The 23,046-nt window shown below is 40.2% G+C and overlaps 1 protein-coding gene across 2 annotated transcripts in view; it reads right to left on the minus strand.

Moving 5' to 3' along the window:
- Positions 1-23,046, minus strand: part of fchsd2 (FCH and double SH3 domains 2) — a 181,986-nt gene that overhangs the window by 105,001 nt on the left and 53,939 nt on the right. For both annotated transcript variants that reach the window (XM_008117766.3, XM_003225416.4), the window contains exon 3: positions 22,150-22,195. In XM_008117766.3, coding sequence (XP_008115973.1) covers positions 22,150-22,195 — 46 coding nt within the window. The remainder of the gene's footprint in view (positions 1-22,149; positions 22,196-23,046) is intronic.

A 23,046-nucleotide genomic window follows, 5' to 3' on the forward strand; every position in this document is an offset into this window, starting at 1 on the left:
TCAAGCATTGGAACTGGAAGTCAGCTGTGGCCAACAGTATTGTGGATTTTGAGGAGAAACGAACAGAGGGCAAAAGGGAGAAACATGCCATGAGAAAGAAGGCACCTCAAGCAAACCTTTGTCAGGACCGCCTTCCACTTGGAAATGTATGTCCTCAATGTGAACATGTGAATTTAGAATACTGTATATCTCTACAGTCACTCACGGACCCACCGCCAAGACTCTACAATCAGACTTGGCCACGAGGGATCGCCTATGATGATTGGATTGCAAATAGTGAGGTCTTCTAAAAAGACAAATAAATAGGTCCTAGAGAAAATCAAATCTGAACTCTTTTTTAGATGACTAACCTGTCCTACTTTGGCCACAGCATGAAAAGACAAAACTCACTAGAAAAGACAACAATGCTAGGAAAGGTAGAAGGCAGCAGGAAGAGAGGAAGACTGCATTCTAGATGCATGAACTCAACTAAGGAAGCTGCTGAGACTGCAAGACCTGAGCAGGGCTGTTGAGGTAGAAGGACTTGGAGGTATCTTATTCATATCGTCGCCACACATCGAAGTCGCCTTGATGGCAGATAACAGCAACAAAAGACAACATATTTCTTTGATCGGTATTTTTACTTAATGTCTCAATAGTGTTTCCAAATAATAATAAAAAAACCAACTGTAAAGCATACAAAAAGAAGCTTCTCAATTTAGAAGACTAATAGAACATTTTCTGAATCTTATATTGATAGTTTCTCAGCCAAATGGGGGTACATATATCTCAGTAATGCAATGAAAACTCTGAAAGCTGCACGGTACATGCTGTCCACAAATATCAACAAAATGAATAGACACACTTCTATAAACTGACTTCCACAGCCAGATAAGTACCTGGGGAATTCTTTACTTAGAGGAATTTGAATAAATGGTGCATATATTACTTAGGGGGAAGTGGAAGCCAAATAATTATATGGGGAATTCTCAGTCAAATAAATATGTGGGGATTTTTTTAACTTAAGAGAAGTTTCAGAAAATAGTACTGAAAAGCCACTGAAAAGGAAGAGGAGGATGTGTGAGAAGAACACAATTAAAGATTAATTTAATGATGATGCCTTAATAGATATGAAATATGTGATCTATTTTTTTTAAACCTCCCAAAAGTTGAAAGTAAAGTTCTTCCATCTTAGACACAGTTATCTTATTTTGGATATGATAACCATCTAATCCATGTATGATAGTCATACAAACAATGTGTTGCTATTAATACAATATATTAATTATATAATACATCTGTAATAGAGTTACATTCCATGGCAAAGAATTAGTGACATATTAAGAAAAATCATTTTAAAGTTTTGAAGGGGTTACAGCCCCAATTCCCACACCCCTAATAAATATTCAAGAGGATAATTTCACAATGGCAGTTATAAAACTATGTCACAGGGGGAGCTTTCAAATTTTAGTTGCGCTTGCACAGAAATAGGAAATTCCTCTATTCCCCAAAAAGGAGGGGGGGATTAAAACCTCAACACAAGCACTGACTGAACGACGGGGTTTCATAATATTTTAATCAAGTTATTCATGACACAGAAATAACACTGTGGAGACACAGATAACTGTGGCACAAAGGCTAAGTTCATTTGTTCTGGACAGGTGGCCGGTCTGCCGCTCCGCACTCGCATCCAAAGCCCGCCCACAATAGTCCTAAAGACGATTATGCAAATGGCCATGATGCCCCACTCGTTTCCCAGGAATGGGAGAAGGGTCCCATGTGGAAGCGGCAATTGTTCCCCAGTCATGTGGAAAAACAAACCCAGAGCTCTCCCTGCCTGCTTCCGAAAGGGAGGAATGCTGCAGGGGAAAACAAGTGTGCCTGGGCACCAATATGGCAAGGGGGAACTGATCTCACCTTTCACTCCTCTATCTTCTTCAGTTAGCTCAAATATCTATTAGTAAAGAATTCTTCAGGTACTTATATGACTGAGGATGTCATGTTGAAGATGGAGCCAGTTCATTTTCTGCTGCTCCAGAGATTCCACCTAAACATGAGGAAGACCTTCCTGATTGTATGAGCTCTCTGACAGTGGAAAATGCTGCCTGAGAGTCTCCTTCTCTAGAGGTTTCTAAGCAGAGGCTGGATGGCCAGTTCTTGGAAGTGCTTTGATTGTTGTTCCTGCCTGGAAAAAGGTCTTTGGACTGGGTCTCATCTAACTCTGCAATTCTATGATTCTCTTCTTTTACTTACCTGCACAGGTACAATCAAGGGAGAAAATGACAGCAAAATGTGCACTCTCTCCCCTCACATACACCAGCACAGTTATTAAAGATCCACAGCAGTGTCAGATATCCAGGAAACACATTTTTCAGGCTGACTAAGTCAGCATTTTGTTCCTGAAATCTACTGGGGGTCATTATAAGACAGAAATCATACAATTACTAAAAACGTCCAACCAATTGTGATTATTGAGAGCAGTTCCACCAGTTTTTACATAATATAAACAGCTTTTATACGTGTTGCAACTTCATCTGGTCATTGTCTGCAGAAGGCTGAAGATAACATGGCCAGGAACATGGGTTACACTTCTCCAGATAGGGACAACTCTCTGCATGCATCTACACTGTGGAATTAATATGTCTTGACACCATGTTAACTGCAACGGCTCAATGCTATGGAAGAAGTTGTAGTTTGGGAGAGGCACTGACACTCTTTGCCAGAAGGGGCTAAATACCTTGTGAAACTAAAGCTCCCATGCTTCCATAGCATTGGGTCATGTCCATTAAAGTGGTCTCAAACTGCATTAATTCTACAGCATAGATGCATTCTAAGATTTTTGATCCTTTGGGAACTATCAGAAATACAGACTTTTTGGACCTGAGGGAACACCTCTTTAGGAGTGTCTAGGCCCTCCAGCCTGACTCTGTAGTTGAATTCCAGAGGAATCATAATATGGAGAAATATGGAGAACTTCAATGTGGAACTGCTCTCCCTAGGAATCCCTGGGGCCTCCAATGGTCAAGCTCTGGAGGAGTCTCACTGGAGGACCTAGAGATTCCTAGGGAGAACATTTTAATCAAGTCTGTCAAATAGTCAAATTGTCATTGACAGCATGGAGAACTTGGATGAGGAGTTGCTGACAGAAGGCTCAGCAGTAGAACTGGAGCCTAACAATGAACAGCAAGTCCCTCAGCCATGTCACGAAGAAACATCTACAGAAAGAGCTATTACTCAGCTTATTGACCAAATGCAAGAGACTTCTGCTGAGCAGTCGAAGTGTTCCTGGTTTTATGGATTTAAGAAAAAAAAAAATCTCAGCTACGAAGATCACTGAGGCTAGCTGAGAAAAGAACAGGCAACAGGGAACACAAATGAAAGTGGGACTTAAGAGACTGGGGTTTGTTACCTGATTTCTGGCTGCAATGTCAGTGCTTGAGCCAAGACCCTGGACTCCTGATCGCTGGAACCTGGCCTACCCTTGGACATCGGCTTTGGAATTGTCAAGTCAACCTTGCATCTTGCATATTACTGGTAATTGTCCCTTGTCCTTGGAACAGACATTTGGATTTCCCTCTTGTGTATTCTTCTGACTGTTTTATATCTTTGTAGACATATCAGCCAGATGTGGGACTGTTTGCACATACTCTGCGTGTATTTGGGGGTCTTGGCCTTGACACAAATCCACAAAAGTTAAACCTGCAAAGGTGGATGGCCAGCTTTAATTGCCATCCCTGTGCTGGCTGCTTGAGAATCCACCATCAATCAATAAAACTCCCAAATAAGGTTTCCAGTTTTATTATGCTCCACAGCATGACTATTTCAGTGAACTTAGAAAAAAATATAGATTTGTGCTTCTCACAAAGCTGTCCTCCATGCTGGAGTGGGGGGCAATTCCATTTGAAACTGAGTGTTTTATACTTCACAATGCAGCAAGTCAAGAGATCCTGCTGGGCATTTGCCGGATTTCAAATATAACTATTGCTAAAATGCCTGAATATTCCAAAAAAGCGGCCCTCTCTAAGCCAGATTTCCAGCTGCATTGGACTACAACTTCCAAACAAAATCCAGAATAACATCTTACTCTACTCAGGTACAAATGGTTTTCCATAATTGTCACATTAACAGACTCATTTGTTTTAGAAACGAGAAGTGACTTTCAAAGTTCCAACTCAGACAGGACAACATCACAGGATGATGAGCATTTTGGTTTGAGTGAGACCAAAATATAAGCAATTTTTTAAATCGTGTCAGCAGCGACTTGAGAACATACCGCAAGTCACTTCTGGTGTGAGAGAATTGGCTGTCTACAGAGACATTGCCGAGGGGATGCCCAAATGTGTTACCATCCTGCTGGGAGGCTTCTCTCATGTCCAATAAAAACCACTGCAAAAACAATTACTGGGCAAGAAAAATTAAGGAAGCAGAACAAAACATTTTGCTGCCTGGTGACATTTTTATTTTTAATACAACAATGGGGAATTAGTTGGTCAGCACTAAGTCAGATAGATCGTTAATGTTTCCATGATGACAAACGTGCCCCCATAACCATCAGTTTCTGAGAGCCAGTTGTGAAGAGTTTCAGTAAGAAATAATAAAAAAATCTCCAGTTGAGTTATATCTTATTGGACTACAACTCTCAGCAGTCCTAGCAAGCATAGAATGTGTTAAGGAATGTTGGAAACTACAGTTCACTAACTCTTGGAAAGTTGTTCAATTTCCACCTTCAACCTCAGAACTCAGAGCAGATGCAATGCCCAAATCAATAAAGAGAAAAAATTACTTTGTTTGCAGAAATGCACGACTTCTGACTTGCTTTGAATTCCAAAAACAGCCCACACACAATACTGCAAAGTCCCCTGAGTTTCAAATGTCATGGCAAGAAGGGAGCTGCTGTTCATAACGTTCAAGTCCAAAATCCCACCAGGCAGAAACAATTGTGCAATTCTTTGGGTTTTATCCAACACACTCAAATTTAACCCAAAATATCTGCTTGAAAGAGAAGAGACTGCATATTTCTTATGATTAACAGAGGTAACAAATGCACCTACACCTTCCAAATATCACCAGAGCAGGTTTGACAACACTGAACGTCTTTGTGATTATGCTTTAAAACAAACTAACGGCTCTGCTTTAAATTTTGCTGTGGACTAATTCACGTGTTCTACAATAGTGACGTTCAATGGACTTTTACCATAATAGTGTTTTGAAAAAAAGAGGTAATGAGCTAGTATAGAAATCTCATTCAAAATCCCTGATTGCTGGAGCTTTCTCTGAATCTTGTCCAGTGCTGGGCATTTCTCCATTTATGCAAAGCAAATGGATTATGTGAAATGCCCATGCAGAGAAAGAGAAGGCACAACGGAAGGTAATAAATGAACACAAAGGCTGGCATGAAGCATTTTGCCAATGTTGCAGAAAAGAAAAGAAAAGAAGTCAACATTATCCAAAATAGTAGTGGAAGACACAATGAAATGTTAAGCAGTGAACAAACACATGGGATCAATCTGTAATAAAATGCTCCCCTTCAGGCTTCCAGCCAGTTACATCTTCTTCCAAGGATATGGCAGACAATCAGCTATCTCTTCTGTTCAGCAAACTCCTCAACATGCTGTAGCCAATGAGCATGTACAACTCAAAATAAATGTTTTTCCCCTCATAATGCTTTTTTGTGTAAACCCTGGGGCTTCCCTAACCTTATTGGTGCTTCTGATCTTTTGTATGGATGCACACTCGGAAAACAAGAAAACAAGAATCAGTAACAGCAAAGAATACAAAAAAGTAGGCTTAAAAGTCCACTGAGTTTTACAAGTTAGTTACAAAGTAAGTTCCCATGTCTGCTATATGCATCTCCAACCAGTTAACTTAATGATGATGATGAAAGAAAGAGAAAGAAGTGTGTGCCTACCCACTGTTTACACATTTTTTATAGTTTTACAGAACTTTATCGTGATTTCTTTTGACTTACCTGTCACCTTACAAGCAAGACTCAAAACATTACAATCTTACATAGATGTGGCCAAAATGTCAGGAGATAATGCTTCTGGAACATGGCCATACAGCCCAGAAAACTCACAGCAACCCATTACAATCTTTGCTCCTAGGAAAGTTACTGCACCAATTATTCTGGTGCTGATTTTCTTCAATTTCTCCAGATTTTCAAAACCCTTCTGGGATTCACTAACCAGAGCAAAGTGTAATATTCTGAAGGCAAAACCAATTTCCATAAGGCCATTACATTAGTGGAAGTGTTATCCTGGATTCCCTTCTTAATGACCCCTAACACAGAGTGTTCTGCTGCAGAGCAGGCCTTCTCCCTCTGCTGTTTTGTCACTATGTCTAGATCTTCTCCTGCGTCATTAGGACCAGCTTAGCTTGCATTAATGCACATCTCTTTTGTCCCTTTGCATTTTACACTTACTTTTATTTAACGGCACTTGACATCTTTTTATACCTCTCTGTGATCGATTTTTTATTTAAACACCCAAAAACATTAGATTTAATCTGCAAATTTGGCAATTTCACTAGTCATACTTTACAAGGTCATTTATGAAAGCAATAGTCCCAATAAAATTTTTGGGGATATATGTTCCAGTATTATGAGAACTGTCCATTTATTCCTGTTCTTCATTATTTTAACCAGAATTCCATAAGTGTTATTTTCTCTCTTGGACTTCGTAGTATGCTTCCTGATTGTTTTAATATGCATAATCCTTGAATATCCAACAACTGTGGTGTTGAATAAGCTCCAAGTGTTCCAAGAATTGGTCATCCTGATCTTCCTTTCAGCTTCCTTCTTATAAGCCTTTCAGTTTCAGAATGTTCCTCTTCAGAAGTCAAACGTGATTATCTCCCAAATATCAGATTATATACAAAATTTGATAACACTGTGGCCATTACTTCCAATAGGTTCAGTCCCATAACTCAATCCAACATTGGAGAAGGAAGCAATGAAGGGTTTAAAATCTGGTGAGATGGGAAAGGGAACGAGGTGCCGAAACTATGAGTAGGACAGGGGCAAAGAGAGAGAGAGAGGGGCAGCAGAAAGAATGGGGTAAGAAGGCCAGGCCAGTTAAGCAACAGCTACAAACCCATGAATAATCAAATCTGCTAAAGGGAAGCCCACAAATGTGAAGGTCTAACTGTAGATAGAATATTTACATGCTTTGTCCATTTTCTAGACGTCTCTTTATTTTTCCCTCATCCTCTCAGTATCACCTACACTATTTTGATGAGGAAAATATGTCACTACGACTAAATTACCTTGGAGGCTCAATATTGTGATTTGCAGACATGTGTGGAGGAATCTGCCAGTTTTATTTACTGTGTGACTCCTCTAACAAAGCAATGCCATTCTTTCATTGCTCTGCAGAATTATCCAGATATTGCTGTCTCCTGCTTGCTTGTTTCTATTTCACCTATTTCTATTTCCAATCCAAAGACTAGATCAAAAGGGGAAACTTCCAGATGCAGTAGAAATATAATTCCTAGTCAATAGAGACAACAGCAAAATCGCTTTGCGTTCAGTCATATCTGTAGAATCTGTGCTATATCTATGCCCTTGTTCAAAACTAAGCACATTTGGTCCTCTGTTTAGATTGTTTTCTAATATTACTGTACTGCATTTTAAAAACTACAAGCTGTCCAGTGCATCTGTGTCTCTATGGCCCTTTCATCTTTCTGTCGGGCATTCACATACCATCAAACATTCACTGTCTAGTCCACCATATTCCGAACTGCAGACAGCCAAGTGCTTCCCAGAAGCCTTTAAGCACAAAACAAGAGCAATAATTTTCCCCACTTGCCTCCAGTATATAGCATTCTCATGCATGCTGCTTTTAAAAATGGACATTCTATTCCTAATTGTGGGTGTATAGGTCTCTAGTGTTTTCCTTGGAAGATAATGCTTTTGTTTTATAATAATAATAATAATAATAATAATAATAATAATAATAATAATAATAATAATAATAATAATTATTATTATTATTATTATTATTATTATTATTATTATTATTTGTTTGTTTGACCAGTCATATGACCATTTCAAAGTGCAACATAAATAAAAACAAGGCAAAAAGGATGGGAGGACAGGCAGCAGACCATCTGTTTGCTGACAAAATCTTATTTTCCTGATTCTTCTTCTTTCAGGAAATGTGCTCTTTTCTTAATAGCTTTCAGGGTAAAGAGGCTGACTCTAATTATGGTGGATCTTTCTTGTCCTTGCAAGAGGACTGTCAGAAGATCATTTCTGTTGGGAGACCTAAAATTAGATAGTAATGGATGTAAATATCTGTGTCTAATGCTTTTGTTTTTAGAGAGAAACACATTTGCCACACAAACCACAATGTTGTTGTTGTTGTTGTTGTTGTTGCTCTTCAGTCATTTTGACTTATGGTAGTCAATGTTGGGATTTTCTTGGCAGGATTTGTTAAGGAATGGTTGACATTGCCTTCCTATGAGGCTGAGAGAGTGAGACTTCCTCAAACCAACCCAATGAGTTTCTATGGCTGACCAACAACTCAAACCCTGGTCCCCAAGTGCATCAGTCGAACATTCAAACCACTGCAATTCTCTCCTTTGTGGCAGTGTCTCTGCACTCAGGACCTGAAGAACTGCAATGAGCAGAAGAAGCAGAAGTCCTGCCCTCAGCTTTTTACTCTCAATGTAGTCCTTTATCCGGGGACTGTGGCGCAGACGGGAGAGCAATGAGTCACTGACCAGGAGGTCATAAGTTCGAGGCCCGCTCGGAGCTATGTTGTTCGTCTTTGTCCTGTGTTAAAAAAAGGCATTGAATGTTTGCCTAATATGTGTAATGTGATCCGCCCTGAGTCGCCTTCGGGGTGAGAAGGGCGGAATATAAATGACGTAAATAAATAAATAAATAAATTATCCATTTCCACAGAACATCTTAAAGTCTGATAGGCTGGGCAAAGGTGTTTTTTTTGGCTCCCAGGGTCCCCAAGAATATGACAATTTTTGAAATTTTTTTCAGAAAATACATCCTTGCCCTCAAATGTCCACTACAGACATTCAACAAATGCTATGTTCAGCAAAGGATAAGAGGAATCCTCTAACCACTGCAGGGAGTCTACCATATATCGTGCAGCTGTGGATAAGTTTACATAGGGACCACCAAATGTAGCAATGCCCAGACACGAATCAAGGAACACAAAAGGCACTGCAGATTAATTCAACCAGCGAAGTCAGCTATAGCAGAGCATTTGATGATCCAACCTGGACACAAAATATTATTTGAGAACACAGAAATTCTGGACCACTCTGACAACCACCATGTCAAGCTACACAGAGAAGCCATTGAAATCCACAAACATGAGGATAATTTCAACAGAAAGGAGGAAACCATGAAAATTAATGAAATCTGGCTACCAGTATTTTTTCTTAAAAAAACACCAGTATCAAGACAGTAAATAAAGACCACAACTCTGAAGCAGGAGAACTCCAGAAAACCAACAATCAAGTGCCAGTTAACACCTCCCAAACAGAGGATGCCTTCAGACAAGAAAGCCCAGGCTATCTCTATGTAGACACCCTCACTGGCTTGACAGCAGTGTGTGCGAAAAAGACCTTGGAGTTCTCGTGGACAACAAGTTAAACATGAGCCAACAATGTGATGCAGCAGCTAAAAAAGCCAACGGGATTCTGGCCTGCATCAATAGGGGAATAGTGTCTAGTTCCAGGGAAGTCATGCTCCCCATGCTCTATTCTGCCTTGGTCAGACCACACCTGGAATACTGCGTCCAATTCTGGGCACCACAGTTGAAGGGAGATGTTGACAAGCTGGAAAGCGTCCAGAGGAGGGCGACTAAAATGATTAAGGGTCTGGAGAACAAGCCTTATGAGGAGCGGCTTAAAGAGCTTGGCATGTTTAGCCTGCAGAAGAGAAGGCTGAGAGGAGACATGATAGCCATGTACAAATACGTGAAGGGAAGTCATAGGGAGGAGGGAGCAAGCTTGTTTTCTGCTGCCCTGCAGACTAGGACACGGAACAATGGCTTCAAACTACAGGAAAGGAGATTCCACCTGAACATCAGGAAGAACTTCCTCACAGTGAGGGCTGTTCGACAGTGGAACTCTCTCCCCCGGGCTGTGGTGGAGGCTCCTTCCTTGGAGGCTTTTAAGCAGAGGCTGGATGGCCATCTGTCGGGGGTGCTTTGAATGCGATTTCCTGCTTTTTGGCAGGGGGTTGGACTGGATGGCCCATGAGGTCTCTTCCAACTCTACTATTCTATGATTCTATGATTGACTTTCCAGCTTTGTGGCTACTCAATGCTATTCAAGCTTGCTAATTACAACATTCATACTTGCTTTAATAGACAAGGGTTCTTTCTCCCACACTCAATATTCCATACATATATACGAGGGTTGAATGAAAAGTAATGCCTCCACCTTCATTACTTGGGTTTGGATGGGAATATTTTAATAAATCAAACACAGAAATAATCCTTAGAATGTGCTCTTTAACTACCACTATTCACTTTTCCACATAATCACCAGACAATTGGATAAATTTCTGCCAACAATGAACAAGTTTTCTGAAGCCGTCACATCCAACTCTTTGTTTGTCACACAAGTCAAATGTTCCCACCTCAGTATCTTTAAATTTACTCGCCCAATGATGCACAGTACTCACATCAACATAATCACCGTAAACAGCTTGCATTCTCTGATGAATTTCCTTTGGGGTGACACCTTCTGCTGTCAAGAATTCAATGACTGCACATTGCTTAAGTCGCATTGACCGACCGTCTGTGCAGGGTTCCATACCTTGCACTTTAACAACACAACCGTTCAATGCTAAGGCTTCCTGCCAAATGGAACTGTAGAGGAGAGTCTACTGAACAAGCCAGTATCTGCCGCATACCAGTACTGCCATCTGTTGAGGAGTTACAAAAATGGAGGCATTACTTTTCATTCAACCCTTGTATATACTCCATTTGCTTCATTGCCAACTGAACCTATGAAGGTGTCAGCCAAAGATGCAGGAGTATGGTACTGGAGAGTCCAGGAGAGTATGGTACTGGAACATGGCCATACAGCCTGAAAATGGCCATACACCAGTGATTCCGGCCATGAAAGCCTTCGACAACTATACCTGCAACTATTTGTCATTTCGTAAAGTCTCCCTCCACAACCATCACCTGGTAATTTAGAAGTAGCAATGGGTTCAAGCAATACTCTCCTCCCCCTAATTATCTGAGTGCAGCTAAATCTAGTATAGGAGAAACTCCTGCTTCCAGATAACTAGATTCCTCACCATTAATATCTATAATTATATTTGTCTGGTCTGGACTGAGCTTCAATTTATTTATCCCCCTCCACTCCATCATGTGACATTTATCAAAAGCTTATACTGAGTTATTTTATTTAAGTGGAGAAAATCACATAGCTAAAAGAACAGAAAACAAAACTGAGCACCATCAGCCTACCCCAGACCTAATCTCTAGACAGCATCACCAAACAGTTTAACATGGTTATTAAGAAGTATTTGCTAATGTTTTCTCCTACAGTGATACCAATTAAACTTCTAACACCCTGGATACCCTGTTTCATTTTCCCCTAAGATGCTGCATTTGTCCTCATAACTTGTGCTTTAGTCATCTTCCAATCTGCTTCACAGTCTGAGGTTCTCCCTAAAGCCACGAAACCATCTGTGTTTGACAGAGCTGGAGGATGGCTAGGTGTGAGTATATAACGCAGGCTTCCTTCACAAAGAACAAGCCCCTCCAGGCAACTGCTCTTAAAGAATACGGAGATGACAAAAACTAAAATACATTGGGTCAGCTAGCATTCAGTGCACCACACTGAAACACTCTCTTTCAGTGAAAGGTATATTTGTGGTGTACAAAATTAAGGTTTTGAATTTTAACATATTTTAAACAGTTAAATTTTAACAATTGTATGTGATAACTAAGTAAGGAAATGAAGCATTTTATGTTACTACCGTAACTAAAATAAGTTGAAATGAGTATCATTGAAAAAGAGTGGTCTGAGTGTTGGACTAGCCTTTGGGAGATCAAGTTCAACTCTCACTCAACCGTGGAAACCCACTGGGTACCTTTGGCAAATTCACATTTCTCATTCTCAGAGGAAGGCAATTGCAAATGCACTCTGAACAACCCTTGCCAGGAAAAACTTATGACAAGTCTGCCTTAGGGTCGCCAAGATTCAGAAGTACTTGAAGGCACACAACAGCTGGACATAATTACTGCATATATTTCAAGCCCATTTCATTTTGTAAAAACCAAGTGAAACACATTCCCTTACCCTCATAGCTTCATTTCCAGGAATTTTACATCTTTAGGATCATCTGATTCAGGAGAGAAAAATGACAGCATTCCTTTACACACTATTTGGTTGAACTATAGAGTTTGCTTCCCCAAGATGTGAGGACGATCACTATTTTTGTTAAGTTGAAAAACCAGATCATGGAAGTTAAAGGTAGCAGTGTATATTGGCTGGACCTACACTGCCATATAAAGCTGTTTGAACTGTATTTTATGGACAATGTAGATGGGGCCTGGGATATTTTGAAGGCTATCACAAAAGTGGGATGACAGAGGATTCATCAGGACTGCCCTTGCCAAACTGAAACAGGTTCTGGGGGGTCTATCAATGTATTTGTACTTATTATTGTATGGGCACTGAATGTTTGCCTTCTGTTGTTGAAATCTGCCCTGAGTCCCCGCGGGGAGATAGGGAGGAATATAAATAAAGTTATTTATTTATTAATTAATTATATTCTCTGCTTTTAAGGTCTTCTTAAGACTCAGAAGTGTTGTATTTAAGTGCAAAAGTATGATAAAGATAGAGACAATCACAACTGCCCTTCAGTTTGGGCAAAAGCCAGAAAAAAAAACACACAGGTCTTCAAAAAACATCTTACACATACTCACGAGGGGTGGATCTACACTGTAGAATGTGAGTATGTGTAAGATGTTTTTTGAAGACCTGCCACTGATTTTGATGGCCATATGAGGCACCATGCCTCTGAGTACAAGTCAGCGGAGAAAACAGTAATAGGAGAAGACTACTGCTTGTTGACTTCCTAGAGGCATCTAACCATCCTGTTATAGAAAACAAGTTCTTGGACTAGACTGGTTCTTATTATGATCCTGAAGGTCTAAGTTCAAATTTTTGCTTATTTATATTATGTCAGACACTTCGCCTTCTGCAGACTTTCCATTACATCTATCTATTTCAGCTGTAGCCTTAGGAGTTAAATTACAGCAAAATGATATAGGTCACACTCCACAGAACTTAGGCTATCGACCTTTCTTTGTAGACAGGAAGCATTATGTCCTTTTTGTGGGATTTCTATAGATAACTGGCTGCCTATATTTGAACAGAATGCTTTTGGCTTTTGGTCGCATCCAGCAAGGCCTTTATGTACTCCTTTAAGAACACAAGAGAAGATTTCCGAGCTACCTGCTCTGCTGAACTTTTAGTACAAAAATGTAATTCAGAGTTTTCTAAAGAAAGATTAATTTTGCAAACAGCATGAGTGATATAAAGTAAAAACATGTCTTATTATTTTTTTTAAAAAGTCTGCTTCTGTAATTTACAAATTTATTTATTTACTTCATTTTATACTGCTTTTCTTCCCCCAACGGGGGATTCAAGACAGTTTCCAACATAATTATGCAAAATTAAATGCCTTACATACAAAGACCTAACACAATAATGATAACATACAATAACACAATTTAACATTAAACCGTAGAATTAAAAACATATCAATATAACATTAAAATCACATAATCCAGCATTCGTGATCCAGGCCGTTCCGAATGTCCTATCTACTGCACATAATCCTTGATCATTCATTGTATTGCTTACTGTCCAAAAGCTTGGTTCCATGACCAGGTTTTTCCTTTTTTTCCCCTAAAGGCCAGGAGGAAGGACGCTGATCTAATTTCATTGGGGAGAGATTTCTATAGCCGAGGAGCAACCACTGAGAAGGCCCTGTCTCTCGTCCCTCACGCTTGCAAAGAGGGCAGGACTGAGAACAGGGCCTCCCCAGACAATCTTAAACTCTGAGATGGTTCATAAAGGGTGATGCATTCAGATAGGTAAGCTGGGCTGGAACTGTTCAGGGCTTTATAGATTAAAACCAGCACTTTGAATTGTGCTCAGTAGCAGACTGGCAGCCAATGGAGCTGGCACAACAGGGGCTCTAGTTAGTAATCTGGCTGCTGCCCAATGGACCAATTGTAGCTTCCGAAGAGTCTTCAAAGGCAACCCCACGTAGAGTGCGTTACAGGAGTCTATACGGGAAGAAACCAAAGCATGGATTACCATGGCCAAGTCTGACTTCCCAAGGTACGGGTACAAGTGGTGCACAAGGTTTAATTGTGCAAAAGCTCCCCTGATCACCGCTGAAACCTGAGATTCCAGGCTCAGCGATGAATCCAGGATCACTCCCAAGATGTGAACCTACATCCAACACAAGTTGTAACCCTATATCTTGTTTGGCCTTACAATTGACCAGGAGTACCTCTGTCTTGTCTGGATCTAATTTCAATTTGACCGCCCTCATCCAGACTGTCACAGCCGCCAAGCACCATTCCAGGACCAGAACAACCTCCTTAGCAATAAGTGGAAAGAACTAGTAGAGTTGGACGTCATCTGCATACAGATGACAACCAACTCCAAAACTCCTGATGATCTCTCCCAGCAGCTTCATGTATATGTTAAACAACATGGGAGTCATTGCTGAACCCTGCGGAACCCCACAAGACAAAGGTTGTAGGGCCGAGCAGGTGTCCTCTAGCAACACCTTCTGGGAACAGTCCTCCAGGAAGGCCTGAGCCACTGCAAAACAGTACCTCCAATCCCCATTCCAGCGTACTGGGTGACCCTCAGCACACCACGCACTCTCAGTCCCAGAAGACCCTGGGATAGAGTCATCTTAAGTTAGAAACATACAATAACCGCAAAGTCATTGGTGGCCTTACCTGCTCTGTATTGGTATCTAGATACTGCTAAGGGAAACACATTAGAGGGGAAAGGGCACTGGGGATTTTTGTTGATTTAGCAATAACCTGAGGAAATGAGTGAAGGCAAAAGAGATAAGAAACAATCCAGCACCTTTGTCTCAGCAGGATAATTGCAATGGCAGGTATTCTTGAGACACATTGCAAAAGTCAAAGCTCATCTTCCACGATTACAACCCAATTCTTTTCCAGTTCACAAAGGACTCGGTGATCTGGCTGTGACTGAGGGAAATCATAATGTGTATTATATCCCTTTCTCTTATGTTCCCTACACATTTTGGGGGGAGGTGGGAGCCCTAAGAGTTTTGTTGTGCTAAATCAGTCCAACATGCACTTACATGAATACCGAGGCTTTCTGTCTACACAGGCAGACCTATTTGAAGATTTTATCTTCTCCATACTTTTGTAAAAAATAAGTAACTTCAGGGCAAGAATCATCACAGATCCTTGGCAATAGCACTTCTGTATTTGCACACCAACTGAACATCTGCAATGCATGAGTGTCTCACATCCAACAGTAATGAATATAGGAGTAAGAAGTTGGTTTGCACTCTGTCTGCATTGCAAACACACCTTTTTCTACCCGAGCAATGCTTCTGGGCTTGTGGCCAATTTGGTATTTAATTAAAGTCTACTCACTCTCAATTTTCTCTCAGTAACTCGGTTACTATTTCCAACAGCTATTAAACAAATGTGATTAGACAAACTGAGCTTCTTCTGCATTTCCAGATGTTGCAATGATGTGATATTAAACGAGGCAATATTATGAATGCTGGCTTGTTCAATAGATGGAAACACCCACACTCTTTAAATCAGTGAAATGTAATAGCTACCCAATTCGGCAAGTGGAGGGCCAAGATTGGTGATTGTATCTTTCCTTGTTTGATAGGTTCAACAAGTCCCCAGAAGAGTTGCACTGGCTCTATCCTACACAAGGATTCGCCACTCAATGCTACTTTTAGCTCAGGTGTTCCCCTGACTCTTCCTGATTTAGAAGAAGCAAAGCTAGAAGAAATTAGGCTAAACTACTAGAGGAATGCAATTGAAAGGGAAATCAGAGAAAGGACGCCCCTTCCTCTCTACCTCTGCAGCTTGCAAATGTAAAGCTAAACCTTGGATTCCCACACTTAAAATAAAATGTTGGTTTCCAAATAGTTTATAGCTCTGATGTTACTTCCCATCAGGACAACACATGCTTGCAGACTGGGTTGGTTCAAACCTCAGAAGAAAGACATCCACACACAGGCAGTTTCATTTTCATTAACAAAAAAAAAGAAACTGAATCATAAAGGAATTATAGTGAAATACACAGAGCTCTTTGCTGTAGCCAGTCTTGGCAGCATTATTAAATTGGTACTAGTTGCAATAATATAAGCTTAGCATATATTGAGTGGTTTCTTTATTGACTATTCAAAGGAAAACCTTGATTTAGTAAGCAGGACTTTATAATAGACCCTGCCAGATGTCTTGGATGGATATAAGTGCAAGTAAGCATGATGGGTTGAACGGTGCTATTTTTCTTAGTAGTTTGGGGAATATGAGAGGCATAGTAAGCTTCTTAAAATCAGCTTTCCCCTCTGCATTGCTAAAAGTAGTGGTTTCAGGCATGCAGAAATTCAGAAAGTGTTGACAGCTAAGGAAAACAGAGGGACTGTTTAAATTAAATCTTCTGTAAATGATTATTCAGTATATAAGGTCCTAAATGTACAGTAGCTGGCTTGTTTAGTTTCGAGCAGATAAAAGGCCTTCTATCAGCCAGCTCTCGCTTCACCCTCCCAAGGAAAGAAAAGCGGGGAGAGCGGAAATGTAAGGGTGGCCAAGTCAGCGCAGGAAAGCAGCCTTTGCCAGCTGCCAAGTAATAAAGACAGGCCACTAATCTGACAAATATTTGCTTTCCAGCAGGATAGAGTTCCTGCAAGACCAAAGGTGGAAGGTGCGTCTCCCTCTCGCCATGATGGTGCCTCCTGAGCTAGAACTATCATTGTCAGATTTATCTTAAGGAATTTATTGGAAGATTTCCACACCTGATCTTCACTTGTCTTGGATGCTTTGAGTCCTCTTAACCAACTAGTGGACTGTTGGTGAGAAATGCTCGAGGACACAGCACACAGTTATGAACTCAGGGAACTGACTTCTAAGCAGTGTTAAATGAATTTACATTGTAAGGCAAATTAAGATCCAGCCCAGATGACAAGAACATTTTTGCAGGAGAAGATTCCATGTTTAATTTAAATCCCACTTTGCATGTCTTTCTGCTAGCAAAGTGTATGACTGCTGTTCTCAGTTAGTTAACGCTGTTGACAGCATGGGCGATCATGTCTTAGTTGTGTAGGAGAACTCGGATTCTTGGGTTTTGGCTGTCGTGTCTTATGACAGTATGCCATATCCTTGCTTGCATACCCTGTACTTAAAACAGCAAGTGTGATCCACTGTTCCAATTTTCTGACAAGCATCTCCTTAACAGAATTGTCTTTAAAACACTTTTGGCAGCAGATAGGAGAAGGAGATTTCATCTCACCACCATCTCCAGTGCTACCTCTTCCACAGGCCTAGAAGAATCCAGAGTAAATGGGGGATGATGATGATGTTGATGATGATGATAATAATTTTATTTATTACCCACCTCTCCTCATAGGTCAAGGTAGGGTACAACATGGTTAAAACACAGAGATAAAATATTTTATTATTAACATGCATATATTAAAATGCACAGAACAAAGACTGACATCAATACTAATAAAATGTAAATGTAATCTAGAGTATCACAGGTGAAACTGTCAGGGCTCCTACTTATTCCACTGCTATGACATCAAATTTGGGGATCTCTGCTTGTATTGCTGCGGTCGACACCATTTATGAAGGCCTTGTGCATTTCTAGATTTCCAAGAAGTAACATCAATAACGTATCCTAAAAGAATTGAGGGAAATGGTTTCCAAACTTATTTTATGAGTTGGCTGCAATTCAATGTCCAAGCAACGTTCAATTATATCAGACGTATCATTTTATCTCTTTTAAAGATCAGACAAAGTAGAGATAATCCAAGAATTTGGATAAGAGAAACAGCAGAAGCTAAATCTGTACATGCAAAGCTATATTTATTACCCTTCCCATGATACTACTTAGGAAACATGGGACAGTAATTATTTCCCTAGGTTTCTTGGTCACTGAATCTTTCAGTCTTGTCTTCTTGTTGTTGTGTGCCTTCAAGACATTTCAGACATATGATGACCCTAAGGAGAATCTATCATAGGGTTTTCTTGGCAGAATGGGTCCATAGATGTCTGCCCTTGCCTTTTTCTAGGGCTGAGGTGGGCTACTTGCCCAAGGTCATCCAGTAGGCTTTGATGGCCAATCAAGATTTCAACCCTGGTCTCCTGAAGTCTTAGTTCAACACTCAAACCACTATAACAGGGCGTCTCTCTTAATCTTTGTCTTTATCTTATTTCCTACCATCAGGATGACTACAATTTTGATGACCTTGTGAATGAGATATCTCCAAGGGCCCTTCTACACTGCCATATAATCAAGATTATTAAATCAGATAATCCACATTATCTCCTTTAAACTGAATTATCTAAGACTACACTGCCTTCCTTACGCTGGAGGGAAGGATTTTGGAGTCAAAGATGAAGTACTTTGCCACATAATGAGAAGACAGGAAAGCTTGGAGAAGACAGTGATGCTGGGGAAAATGGAAGGAAAAAGGAAGAAGGCCTGACCAAGGGCAAGATGGATGGATGGCATCCTTGAAGTGACTGTCTTGACCTTGAAGGAGCTGGGTGTGGCCACAGCCGACAGGGAGCTCTGGTGTGGATTGGTCCATGAGGTCACAAAGAGTCGGAAGCGACTGAACGAATAAACAACAACAACACATTGCCATATAATCCAGTTCAAAGCAGATAATATGGATTTTGTATGGCAGTGTAGAAGGGGCCCTAGTCATTCTATCAGCAACAGCCCTGTTCATGTTATGCAGAATCAGACCATAACTTCCTTGATTTGAGTCATTCCATCTGGCAAAGATCTTCCCTTTCTCCTGCTGCTGAACATTGTTATCTTTTCTAGTGAGCCACGTCTTCTTATGACATGTGTAAGTTTGATAATCTCAGTTTAGTCACCTTGGCTTGAATTGCTCAAGGACCCATTTATTTGTTTATTTAGCAGTCCACAGTCTCCTCCCTAATAATATTGCTGGCTTTGATCCAGAATTCTTCTTGCTGCCAATCAATTAGGCGTAATAGTGCAAATCTTTTATTTTTACATTATCTTTTAAATTCTACAGGATGTTCTTCAAGTTGTATTTTGGCACGATTTTTTTTTTCGTGTCAGGAGCAACCGAAGTTGCTTCTGGAGTGAGAGAATTGGCCGTCTGCAAGGACGTTGCCCAGGGGACGCCCGGATGTTTTGATGTTTTTACCATCCTTGTGGGAGGCTTCTCTCATGTCCCCGCATGGAGCTGGAGCTGATAGAGGGAGCTCATCCGCACTCTCCCCAGGTGGGATTCGAACCTGGCAACTTTCAGGTCAGCAACCCAACCTTCAAGTCACTTAGTCCACTACGCCATCTGGGGGCTCCATTTTGGCACGATGGTTGCTTTAGAGGTCTTTTTGATACCAACAGTTCATGGCCCATGCCACAATCTGTTCCTTGTCTTGTCCCCCCCACCCCACCCCCACCGCAGGGTATTTTCAGTCATCAATATAGAATAAGATGTGCAAAGAATATCATACCTTTCACACTATTATTTCTTTCAAACATCCTCTGAAGAAAGTAAATAGGAAACCTTACTCCTATAGAGAAACTGTACATCTGTCATGGCCACATCATAATTTCATGATAATATTTTTAAGCTGCAAAAACCTAAACACATCTCTCCATCCTCAGCACCAGAAACCTCAACAAAAAGGTTGAAAGACTAAGGTGTGAACTATAGGGATAGCTGGAAGGCTGAATTGTGCAATGTTTTCCCAATGAGACAACGTCTTCTCTTTCCCTGCTCTAGTGCACTGGGAGCAGTAAGTCCCACTGACTCTCAAAAAACTAGGGTTGTCATATTTCAAAGTGACCTTTTAAAACCACAGCTTTACCAAGACATTTATCATATCAAACAATAAAAGGCTGTATCTAGAAGAACAATGCACCCTTAAACATAAACCCTTTTTTAAAATGTTTCAATTTTGAATATTCTATATCAGCAAATAGCTCAAATGCATTTAAACAGAAAGCCATATAGAGCAATTACATATACTTTCAATGTCCTCTGAACAGTAACCATTTATGGGCCCTGCTGTATTTCAGGGAGAAGTGACAATTAAACACACTGCTAGCGAATAAGCAACACTTCCAACCATGAAGTAAATCATGGACAGGGGCACACAGCTGTGGCTGTATGTCATATAATCTGGACCCAAACGAGTGAAAGCTAGTGTAGGCAAATGTGGCCCTTCAGATATTGTGTACAACTCTTCAGCCATGGACACTATTTATTTATTTACAGTATTTATATTCCGCCCTTCTCACCCCGAAGGGGACTCAGGGCAATCACATTACACATATGAGGCAAACATTCAATGCCTTTAACATAGAACAAGGACAAGACAAACATAGGCTCCGAGCTGGCCTCGAACTCATGACCTCTTGGTCAGAGTAATTTGTTACAGCTGGCTGGCTGCTCACCAGTCTGCACCACAGCCCGGGATAGTGAAAATGCTGGGAATTCCAATCCAACAACATCTAGAAGGGCACATTATGCCCAGTTCTGATTTAAATACTTAAAAAGTCAATACCTCCAAGCTATAGACCTGGTCTTTCAAAGGAAGTGCACCCTCAACCAACACATGTTGAATCCATCTTCCCAGATCAAAAAATTTTGTCGTCCAAACTACTCACACCTTGGCTGAATGAAATGTCACATTTGTTCTCATCCTTAACCTAAACACCATCAAGAACCTCTTTAGGTGCTCCACTAGCATTATTATGTCTATGTTACAAATGTAAGCAATGTTCTATGAACATATTGATGATACTGCAGCCATAATCCTGCATGACATGTTATTGCAGTTTCATATAAATCCCAAAATTCAAATGGCACAAGTGACAGCAGAAGTCATCTAGCATCACACTGCAAGAACCATTACTCAGCTGCATTTAAGACCACTACAATACTGTGCTTCCGCAACCTTGCACAGCCAGACAACCCAAACAGATATTACAATACAGTTGTTTTCAACCTTTTGAACTGGTAGAACAAAACATTTAGAGCTAGTAAGGCTGAGAGCCACTGCACTGTCATTAGTGTAAATGCCACCAAGAACTATTTAGGAAAGCAAAAGGGTCATGTTGTGAAACCCATTGTTCAATACAAGACATACCAGAGCAACTAAGGTTGAATCTGTACCAAGATTACATCATATTGATTTAAATCATTTCTCTGAATGGTGAAATTGTACACACATAAATTATATAAATCACCAATGGGGAAGTCCATTTAGTCACTATTTTTAGTGAAGCACATTATTTTTTAATCCAGCAGTTCATATCCATAGATTCAGGTTTTAGTAGACAGAAGTACTCACTAATAATTCTGAATTGTTTTCGATTTGATTTTCAGTTCATCAAAATCAGAATCTCTTGATGTATACCAAGACTTACACTCCTTGCTCCAATCTCTTAAAATTCTCTATACATTGATTTTCTTTTCTTAGGGATACAAATTGGGGAGGGAAAAAGAAGAGAGAATGGATGGGAGTATGAAAAGTAAAGCACCTGCAGATCAGAGCTGATGAGGTTACCTCCCATCTCCATAAATTCTATTTAAAAAATTAAAGTGTGGTTTATGCATGCAATCCATTTTGAATCCAACTTGGAATGGACTGAAATAATTAGCAGAAAAGACCTTTGTGACATAGGAAGACACTGTAGATACAAAAGCCTGACTGTAATTATACACTGCTAAGTCAGAAAATAGCTCTTCTGCTATGCTGTGCAACACAACAGCTATTTGGGGGGGGGGGGGGGGGGGCGGGGTAGGAACTATTTTGCTGGTAATTACAAGTTCACAATAGTTCTGGAGTACAGTGGAGGCAGATGAGCTACAAAAAAGATTAATCTGTAGTATATGTTGTCTGTCCTTAGAAATTAAAGCTGACTTACCTGTGCATACTCTCTCTCAATTGCAGCTTTCTTCTGACTGAATGTCCTATAAGAAATATGAAAGACATATTAAAATGGGGGGAAAACAGAGTGAAAACTGACCTAGTTACCATCTCTTAAATGGTTCTACATACACTTGGTTCAAATACTTCCTACCTTCCTAAATACCAGAACGGAACAGGTTGACAATTAAATACTAGCTGCTTTGCAAGCAATGATACTCGTGGCTTGCAGATTCAGAATTTCAGCCTACACTTTAAAAAAATCAAATCTTTTTTCTACACAACAATAACATACATGCCTAGTCTTGAACATGACCCTTAACAAAGTTATTCTACCTGTAGAGATTATTTGTGTAAAACAATAGAAAAGAATATTGTTATATTTTCATCCAATTTCTCAGTTATATTTAACAGGAATCAACAATGAGATATTGATCAAAGATGAATCCAGAAATAATAGAAGTAGTGGAACTACTGATAGAAGACTGTATATATATTATAGCTTGCCTATATTTTACAGTTGTATCACATAAGCAACCATGAAAAATTATAAATGAAGCCAACTTTGAAGTATTTTTGTAATACTTTGGGGCGGGGGACTCAAGAGACTTTTTCCCAGCTCCCTTTTTCTTCTTCTACATCTGTTTCATATACAAATATTCAAGTTCCATTATGAATAACCAAGTGATGAATTGTGTGCATGAATGGGCCCGTCACAGCTAAGTGCTCTTAACGCTACCATAAGCATTTTGCAATGGAATCAAGTTCATATATCCAACAGTTGCTCACGGACAGCACAACAATCAAATGAAGCCAAATTAGGTGATGAACTTCCATGAACTTGCCCTCTATTTGGCTTCCTCTCCTCTTAAGACTGGCAAATAGTCTGGTGTGC

This window comes from Anolis carolinensis, chromosome 3 (genome assembly GCF_035594765.1).
Source record: "Anolis carolinensis isolate JA03-04 chromosome 3, rAnoCar3.1.pri, whole genome shotgun sequence".
Lineage (NCBI taxonomy): Eukaryota > Metazoa > Chordata > Lepidosauria > Squamata > Dactyloidae > Anolis > Anolis carolinensis.